Here is a 10,369-nt window from a genome sequence, read left to right on the forward strand (position 1 = left end):
TATATATATATATAGGAATATCTTCTTTAATTACAGGGCCTCGCACTTTCACAGGCCTCTTCCAAGAACCTAGGAGCACCTTACCTGGACACATTGTAAATTATGCAGAAGTAAGATATTTTATATGATGTCTGTTAGAGCAACCTTTTTTCCTCCTGATTTTCCCTCAGTCATACTTATCCTTCGGTATGATAACTTCGGAGTGGCCACAGGCATTTTGGGGCTTCAAGACTCACAAAACTAGACCATCCCACAATTATGTGTTGGGTTTCTGGAAGCAATATGATACCTTTCCGTGCTCATCTGACAAATGTTGTGTGAAGAACAAACTGCCCTCTGTAAAGAACCCTGAGGTCTGTGGACATAGGTCCTGTACCAAAGAAGTGTTAATTTTATTCTGTGCTAAATGCATCACTTTAAAATGAGGAACCTGAGGTTGAATTGCTTCAAAGTAGAATGGGCAAAATGTAAGGCGAGTCACAAGTTCGTGGGTCTTCAGTATACCAGAAAATCCCATGTAATCGGACCTAGAAATTTGATATTTACTCTGTAAATTGGTCATGATGAGAACCCAAGTCCAGTGAGTCAGGAGAGAGCGGCTGTTGAGCGGTGAGGTGCTGAGTTAGGAAAGCTGAACTCATTCAGGGCAACGGTTTTGTGAGGGTGGCTTCGGCGGCCTTGGGAGCCATTGGTGGTGGAAGTGGGCACTCTCATCTTCTTTCAGCAAATGTTTCCCAGAGGGGCTGAAGGCAAGTTTGGGGCTGGGTGTACACACCCGGAAGGATTATGCAGAGGTGGCCAGGTGGTCGAGTCCTGGTGTTCAAACCATGGGCCTGAGAATGAGGCAGACAGGGCCCATGCCTGCTCCTGCCCTGTCCCTGTGACCTTCATCAAGTCGTTTGGCACCCCCCACCCCCACCCTCGGCCTCTCAGTTGTGCCTTGGAACCTGTTCGTGGATTCTGGTTAAGACAGCATTGAGCAGCAGCAGTGTTGTGAGGATGTAGAGAGAAGAGAAGTATTTATGATATATTATAAAAATTCATCTTTAAGAATGTCCTCCTGTAGTTGTGCATGCGGTTATTGTTTTTTCCCCATATTCTTATTTATTTTTGGCTGTGCTGGGTCTTCATTGCTGTACGGCCTTTTTCTCCAGTTACGGAGAGTGGGGGCTGCTCTCTAGTTGCAGTGCGAGGGCCCCTCCTTCCAGTGGCTTCCCTTGTTTCCTAGCGTGGGCTCCAGGGCGCACGGGACTTCAGTAGTTGGGGCTCCCGGGCTCTAGAGCAGCGGCTCAGTAGTTGTGGCACACGGGTCAGTTGCTCTGTGGCATGTGGGATCTTCTTGGATCAGGGATTGAACCCACATCTCGTGTATCGGCAGGCTGATTCTTTACCACTGAGCCACCAGGGAAGCCCTGCGCCTGTGGATTTCATGAGAGTCACAGCTTTGAGTTGCTTCTTCTGTCTTATTTGTGAGACACGGCTTTTACCAGTTTATCTTTTCAAAGAAGTTAGAAGAGTCATAAATACCTTGGTTTTTTTGTTTTTTTTTTTCTTTTTCCAGATTCTCTGTGGCCCAAAATCCGGGTTCCATTAAAAGTTGTGAGAACAGCTGAAAACAAGTTGAGTAACCGCTTCTTCCCTTACGATGAAATCGAGACAGAGGCCGTCCTGGCTATTGATGATGATATCATCATGCTGACCTCTGATGAACTGCAGTTCGGTTATGAGGTAAGGAGGTCTCAAACAGTGCGTTTTCATATTTAATATTTATTGCCCATTATTGCTTGTCTTGCCTAATACAGAGGGTTATATTTCATTCTCTGAAGTTGTGATTTGTAATAGCACCCAAAAACCATGCTTGGGAGTGTGGGTCACGAAGCTGTTCTTTAGAGCTTCATGGAACCCCTATTCCAAAATGACAGTTGTGCTGGCTGCCAGTTTGGGGAACTCCCAAGGAGGGTCCCAGGGGACGTCTTCAAAAGAGCATCTATGAGATTTAACAAGCGCTTTACTGATGTCTCCATGAAGAGCACTGCCCAGACTCAGGCAGCTGGGCATGGCCACAATAAAAACATCAGTAAGTGAAGAAGCTGGCGACACTGACAAACAGAAAGCAGACCCGCTGCTGGCTTGCCTTCTGAGTTTGAAGTGCAGAGGCTGGCTGCCTGTCTTTGGGGAGGAGCATTCTCTATCACCGTTCATTCAGGGAGGCTGATGGATTAGGCCGGGTTCAAGGGTTAAGTATGGAGACCAGGAAAGGTCTCCCCAGGGGAAAGTGCCAGAGCCGAGGCCTGGTGAAAAGCACTAGGAATTGATGCGTCCTGTCAGGGGGATGTCCGAGAGATGCGTGATGGCGACAGGCGGAGGCCCGGGGCTGCGGGGGCGAGTCGGGGGTATCAGAGCCAAGCAGAACAGTGTGCACATCAATTAACCACAGCCGGCACAAGGGAAAGTGGGGGCATTTATCCCCAAGAGTCATCCTGCTTTGGGGAGAGAGGTAACCATCTTCTTTAGTTGACTCAGGATCTGTTAAATTTGAGGTTCTAAGAAATCATGAAACTTTATTTAATGAAGCCATATTTGGTATATGTGTTATAGAAATTTATTTTCTAAGCCTTAAAAGTGGATTTTTCTTTCTTATTTTTTAAATTATTAAAGTAAGATAACACGTTTATAGGAGACTTAGAAAATACAGAACAAAGTTACATATAGTTCTGCTATATATTACAGTTCTTTTTTTAAAGTAGGTAAATTAAGATTTTTAGTTGGAGTTTCAATATCAGACTTTCAAAAATTAATAGAATGAATATACAGAACAGTAGAAAGATATAATAGACCTGAAAGGCACCATGAACCAATTCAGCATAATTAAGATTCGTACAACTTTCACACAATAATAGGATACAAATTCTGTTCAAGTTCCCATAGACTGTAAACTAGGAGGCATTGGAACATAGCCAGGGACATAAAACAAGGCGCAAAAATCTCATGGTCTAAAGGTATTGAAATCATAGAGTCTGTTCTCTTACCACTGTGGAATTATGTTAGAAATCATATTTTTAAAGATATGAAAATAACTCACCTATTTTCCACTGCAGCATGACATTTACCAAGAGATATCTTTGATTTAGCCATTAAAAGCCTCAATAAAGTTAGAAGACTGAAAAACAATACAGTTATTGCAGAGAAGAAAGCATTTAAATAAGAACTTAATATCAAAGATACTTTAGAAAACCTCATGTATTTGGAAATTCAATGTCCACTGAAAGTGGATTTTAAAGGGAAGAAATAGGAATCCCCCCTGTGACCACCAGCACCAAAAATTAGAAGCTCATATTCCCCCAGGTGTAATCCCATGGACTGTAGCTTACCAGGCTCCTACGTCCATGGAATTTTCCAGGCAAGAGTACTGGAATGGATTGCCATTTCCATCTCCAGGGGATTTTCCCGACCAAGGGATTGAACCCAGGTCTTCCACATTGCAGGCAAACGCTTTACCCTCTGAGCCACCAGGGAAGTCCTTTTTATATATAGACATAAATAATTTAACATATATGGAAATATATATAAATAATTATATATAATGCATATTATATATAAATAACTATATATCAGTTCAGCGCTCAGTCATGTCTGACTCTTTGCGACCCCATGGATTGCAGCATGCCAGGCCTCCCTGTCCATCACCAACTCCTGGAGCTTACTCAAACTCATTTCCATTGAGTTGGTGATGCCATCCAACCATCTCATCCTCTGTCATCACCTCCTCCTCCCACCCTCAGTCTTCCCAGCATCAGAGTCTTTTCAAAGGAGTCAGCTCTTCACATCAGGTGGCCAAAGTATTGGAGTTTCAGCTTCAAAATCAGTCCTTCCAATGAACACCCAGGACTGATCTCCTTAGGATAGACTGGTTGGATCTCCTTGCACTCCAAGGGACTCTCAAGAGTCTTCTCCAACACCACAGTTCAAAAGCATCAATTCTTCGGCACTCAGGTTTCTTTGTAGTCCAACTCTCACATCCACACATGACTACTGGAAAAATCATAGCTTTGACTAGACGGACCTTTGTTGGCAGAGTAATATCTCTGCTTTTTAATATGCTATCTAGGTTAGTCTTAACTTTTTTTTCAAGGAGCAAGCGTCTTATAATTTCATGGCAGCAATCACCATCTGCAGTGATTTTGGAGCCCAAAACCATAAAGTCTGCCACTGTTTCCACTGTTTCTCCATCTATTTGCCATGAATTGATGGGACCAGATGCCATGATCTTTGTTTTCGGAATGTTGAGCTTTAAGCTCAACGTTTTATAATTATATATAATGTATATTATATATAAAATATATTTATATATCCATTGAGTATAAAAGAAATTGTTGTGAAACAGGCTGGTATGTGAATACCCTGGTCGACATCATTACTGGCCAGTGAAAGGCATGAATGTAGCTAGTACATAGACTGACCTTCCTGGGTTTATTTCCATTCATAGAGATGTGTTTCCTATCATCACACCTAAGGTGTTGGGGATTTTTCATACACTATCTTTCCCTTTTTTTAAAAAAAGCAAATTACTTATTTCTATAGCCATCTCATGGCAAACAGACCTGGTTTTTTTCTTGCCAATGTTTTCTCTCTCCATTATATATAATGGCTTCAAACTATATCCTTGTGTTTGTTTTTGTGGTAAAAGGAAGGTGGGAAATAGGAACATTTCAATGAGGAAAGGTAGCCAAGATGGACAGAGCGCTGCCTCTTTGCTATTTGCAGTTGGTCTAAATGAAGTCTGATAAAAGAAAGGTACCCTGGAAGAATTCCTTTCAACCATGGCTTAAAATCTTGGGATCTCAGGAATATTGCAGCCTGAAATCTCTTTCAACCTTGAGTTCATTTAGAGCGACAAAAAGTGTATTGATGAGAGGGAGTGCAAAACCCAGAGGGACTGAGCTTAAATCTTCATCTCTTCCCTCTGAGGCCCTGTGTTTACTCCACGTGACCTCTGAAGCAGTCAACTGTGGATCAAGAGGTAGGGGCAGGGACACCCTTCATCTCTAGTAACGGGGGTCTTCTCCAGATGCTAAGACAGGAGTAACTTCCCTAACCACCATCTACGTGCTGCTTACTGTGTTGCTACCGGTTTGCTGGCTGTTTACATACACCGGTGGAGACCAGTCCTGGGTGTTCACTGGAAGGACTGATGCTGAAGCTGAAACTCCAATACTTTGGCCACCTGATGAGAATAGCTGACTCATTTGAAAAGACCCTGATGCTGGGAAAGATTGAGGGCAGGAGGAGAAGGGGACGACAGAAGATGAGACGGTTGGTTAGCATTACTGACTCAGTGGCCGTGAGTTTGGGTAAACTCCGGGAGTTGGTGATGGTCAGGGACGCCTGGCGTGCTGTGGTTCATGGGGTTGCAAAGAGTCAGACATGACCGAGCGACTGAACTGAACTGAACGATCTTTTCCCAAACCTCCTAGGCAGTTATTGAATTTTGTTGGGTTTTTGTTTTTGTTTTTGTTTTCCCCTTTCTTTACTGAGACTAAGCAAGATTAGATGACTTCCCTACAGTCACACAGCTAAATAAGTGGGAGAGTTGAGATCTGAATTCAAGTTTGGGTGACACTATATTGTCTTCCTTGAGGATTTTACCATGTCAGAGACTACTGGTCCTCAAAAGTAGTCCTCAGAACCATCTTCTATCACTTGTCCATCACTAAATTACCTTGGTACTAAAGAAAACAAATTTATTTCTCAGGCATCCCTACCACTGGTGCTCTAGGGTGCTGTTGTAAAGTTACCTCTTGCATAATAATTAATACTATGAAAAAAGTTAGTGCTGGACCCAAGTTTCTGTTCTGTCACCGTGGACGACTTATGTAATCTCTCTGGGTTGTAGTTTATTCTTGCACAGAATGGTGCTGACAGTGTCTGCTTCGCTGGGTTCTCATGTGCATTAGATAAGATTGTGTAGTGGAGAAGGCAATGGCACCCCACTCCAGTACTCTTGCCTGGAAAATCCCATGGGCGGAGGAGCCTGGTGGGCTGCAGTCCATGGGGTCCCTAAGAGTCGGACACGACTGAGCAACTTCACTTTCACTTTTCACTTTCATGCATTGGAGAAGGAAATGGCAACCCACTCCAGTGTTCTCGCCTGGAGAATCCCAGAGACAGGGGAGCCTGGTAGGCTGCCGTCTCTGGGGTAGCACAGAGTCGGACACAACTGAAGCGACTTAGCAGCAGCAGCAGCGCCAGTGCACGGGCAGCGCTTAGAAAGTGCATGTTCTGGCTGGTGGGCCGCGTGCTCTGCTCTTTATGAGATGCTTCATCAGCTGCTCTACCATGACTGCTGCCGTCCTTCTCGTGATCCAGTGATTCATGGGGAGGGTTTGTGGTTGTTTTCATCATTCAGAAGGGATAGTGCTCTTCTGGGGAGGGTACCCAGTTTTGTGTTAAAATCAGAAGACAGAAGAAGATGGTACTCCTAAATCCTGTTTTTTTATGCCAAAGCCTGGGATTATTTTCATGTAGACTTGATGGATTAAGAGAATAAACAAATCAGTTAATAAAAATTTATGTCCTAGGGGGGTTATGTTGGAACCCAGAACTACTTCTTTGTCACAGTTACCACTATGTGTTAGGATTATATCTATCTTGTTGACTGTTTTTCGTCCTTCAGCACTCAGATCAAAAGAAGCTTTCAGAAAGTCTCCAGACTGGAGCACTCAACCTCTTTGTAAGCAAATAATTGTGAAGTGTGTTGTTTAGTGTTTGCTTTTCTTCTAGAATGGAAGCCCCATAGGGACAGAAATATGGCCGTCTTATTCATTGCTGTATCCTCTGTGCCTAACCCAGCTCAGTCCATTCAGCAGTTAGTAATATTTGATAAATGAACAAATTTTCATTAGCAGCATGCACATGAAAGATAGGAGACAGATGATTCTGGCCCGCATGCCTTTCCACTTTACTGGGATCCATAACCTAGATGCAACTGTTTCAGCAAACAGTTTGGTGTTTAAAATGTTGAATGTAAATCTACAATGTGACCCCACCGTTCTTCCCACAGAGATTTACCCTAGAGAAATGAGAGCATATGTATACATAAATACTTGTACGCTAATGTAAGTTTTAGTGTTTGTATTTGCAGTGTTTATTTGTAAAAGCAAAAAACTGGAGGAAAAAAATCTTATCAGAAGTTGAATGAATGAACTAATTGTAGTGTCTCCATACAGTAGAGCACTACTTAGTAATAAGTAGATGAGCTATTGATATGTACAATGTAGACGTATTTAAACATGATTATGCTGAGTGAATGAAGCAAGGTGAAAAAGAGAACATATTTTATGATTTCATTTATAGGAAACACAGACTAAATCTTCAGTGATTGAAAGATCAGTGGCTGCCTGGAGAAGGGTAGGGCAAGTCAACTTGAAAACTTTAGTAAAATGTGTGCCCCATCGGTTCAATGAAAACTAGGAAACATTGCTCAAAGAAATTGAACAGCTTCATAAATGGAAAGATGTATCATACATTTGAATCCGGAGGTTCACAATTATTAAGGGGTAAGTTCTCCCCAAACTGATTTATAGATTCAAAGCACGCACAGTCAAAATCCCAGAAGGCTTTTTTAAAAAGTTGAAATTGACAGCCGTTCTAATTGAAATGGAAACACAACGGACCTGAAAAAGCCACAAGCCAAAGTTTTAAGAAAGAAGGACAAAATTATAAGACGGCCTTATGTTAAGACAGATAAAGCTAACGTAATCAAGACTCTGTGGTGTTGGTGTAAACTTAGACGTGTAGATCAATGAAACAGAGTATAAAGAGTCTAGAAATAGGCTACATGTGTGGTCAGTCAGTTTTCTGCAAAAGACCCGAGTCAATTCAGTAGAGGTGGGATAGGCTTTTCACTACATAGTGCTGGAGCAATTTGATATCCATATGTCAGTTCAGAGTAGATCTTGTCCTAAATACAAGAACTAAAACTATAAAAACTTCTTCAAGGTAACAGTGAAAAAAGTTCTAGCGTGCCTGAGCTAAGCAATGATTTTTTTTTTAAAGTAGGAGACAAATAACATAATTTATAAAAGAAATCATTGCTGCTGCTAAGTCGCTTCAGTCATGTCCGACTGTGTGACCCCATCGACAGCAGCCCACCAGGCTCCGCGTCCCTGGGATTCACCAGGCAAGAACAATGGAGCGGGTTGCCATTTCCTTTTCCAGTGCACGAAAGTGAAAGGTGAAAGTGAAGTTGCTCAGTCGTGTCCAACTCTTCGCGATCCCATGGACTGCAGCCTACCAGGCTCCTCCGTCCATGGGGTTTTCCAAGCAAGCATACTGGAGTGGGGTGCCATTGCCTTCTCTGAAAAGAAATCACTGGATTTCATCAAAATTAGCAACACTTAAAAAGACACTTCTAAGAAAATAAAAAGGCAATTTATAGACTGGGAAAAATATTTTCAATATATATAAAGAACTATTCACACCTCTATAATGAGAAAACAAGTCAATTAAAGATTTGAGCAGTTACTTCATAAAATAAAATATACAGGTATAGACTAACACATGGAAAAACTCTCCACCTCATCGTCATTAGGGCAGTTCTACAGTAAAAGCACAGAGGGTTATCACCATACACCCACTGCTGTGACTAAAGAAAACTGCAAATGCTGACAGTGCTGCATGCTGGGGGGATGTGGAGCAGCTTAGAACTCTCGTACGTTGTTGGTAAAAATGAGAAGTGGTACAGCCAGTTTGGGAAAATGTTTAGCAGATTCTCATAAAGTTTAAGGAAAAAAAGTTTCACTTTTCTATGACCCAGATTCCAAAAGAAATTCATAGCCTCACTCATAATATAGAAAACCTAGGTGAATCAACTTGCAAATAGAGAAACAGTATGGAATACCTGTGCTGTGAAATATCATTCAGCAATAAAAAGAAATAAACTCCTGATATATCCAGCAACATGGATAAATCTCAGAATTGTTATACTGAGAGAATGAAGCCATGTGCAAAAGACCACTTACTGACATGTTCTGTGCGTAAAATTCTAGGAGAAACTATGTTGCCACGGGCGAGGGCAGACCTGAGAACAAAAGAGCAGAAGGAACTTTTCACAGGATGGAAATGTTCTGCTCTGATTGGGATGGTGGTTATAGGACTGTGTACTTTTATCAACACAGACTTTGAACTGGTGATTTTTATTGTAAGTAAATTATTTTCCCAACCTGAAGAAAAATTGTGGAAAGCAGTTCTTAGGGGAAATTTATAACAAGTAAATGCATATAATAGGAGAGAAGAAAAGGTTAAATGCAGTCACCTAAATTTTGTTCTATTTTAAGGAGCTAAAAAAGAAGAGTAAGTTAAACTCAGAGCAAGTAGAAGGAAAGAATAAAGATAAATGCTAATAAAATCTAGGAAACAGAACAGAAAATTAATAGACCCCAAAACTGACTTTTTAAAAAAATTAACAAAATTGATAAATCCCTAGCCAAACCACTCAAAACAAAGGAACACAACTTATCATCATTAGGAATGAAAAGGAATTAAGGAAAGGTTGTCATAGATCCTACAGGCATTTAAAGAGTATTATAACAAAGAAGGGCTTCCCTGGTGGCTCAGATGGTTAAGAATCTGCCTACAACACAGGAGACCTGGGTTCAATCCCTGGGTGGAGAAAATCCCCTGGAGAAGGAAATGGCTACCCACTCCAGTATTCTTGCCTGAAGAATTCTGAAAGATGACTGCCAGAAAAGTAGAGCTCATCAATGAATTTGGTAAAGTTGCAGGATACAAAATTAATGCACAGAAATCTCTTGAATTCCTATGCACTAACAACAGAAGATCAGAAAGAGAAATTAAGGAAACAATCCCATTTACCATCACATCAAAAAGAATAAAATGCCTCAGAATAAACCCACCAAAGGAGGCGAAAGACCTGTACTTAGAAAACAATAAGACACACTTGAAAGAAATCAAAGGTGACACCAACAGATGGAGAGAGAGACCATGTTCTTGGATTGGAAGAATATTGTGAAAATGACTATACTACTGAAAGCAGTCAACAGAGTCAGTGTGATTCCTATCAAATTGCCAGTAGTATTTTTCACAGAATTAGAACAAAAATTCTTACAATTTGTATGGAGACACAAAAGATCCCAAATAGCCAACGCAATCTTAAGGAAGAAGAATGGAGCTGGAAGAATCGAGCTCCCTGACTTCAGACTATACCACAAAGAGATGGTCATCACAACAATATGGTACTGGCACAAAAACAAATATGGATCAGTTGAACAGAACAGAAAGTCCAGAGATGATCCAGGTACCTATGGTCACCTGATCTATGACAAAGAAGGCAAAATATACCGTGGAGGAA

General features: G+C 41.5%; 1 protein-coding gene across 1 annotated transcript in view; it reads left to right on the forward strand.

Annotated features, from left to right (window-relative positions):
* The window catches only part of EXT2 (exostosin glycosyltransferase 2), a 136,156-nt gene that overhangs the window by 88,427 nt on the left and 37,360 nt on the right, over positions 1 to 10,369 (forward strand). Inside the window, exon 11 of the mRNA XM_010832223.1 lies at positions 1,562 to 1,728. Coding sequence (XP_010830525.1) covers positions 1,562 to 1,728 — 167 coding nt within the window. The remainder of the gene's footprint in view (positions 1 to 1,561; positions 1,729 to 10,369) is intronic.

This window comes from Bison bison, unplaced genomic scaffold (genome assembly GCF_000754665.1).
Source record: "Bison bison bison isolate TAMUID 2011002044 unplaced genomic scaffold, Bison_UMD1.0 scf7180017860457, whole genome shotgun sequence".
In the NCBI taxonomy this organism is placed as follows: domain Eukaryota; kingdom Metazoa; phylum Chordata; class Mammalia; order Artiodactyla; family Bovidae; genus Bison; species Bison bison.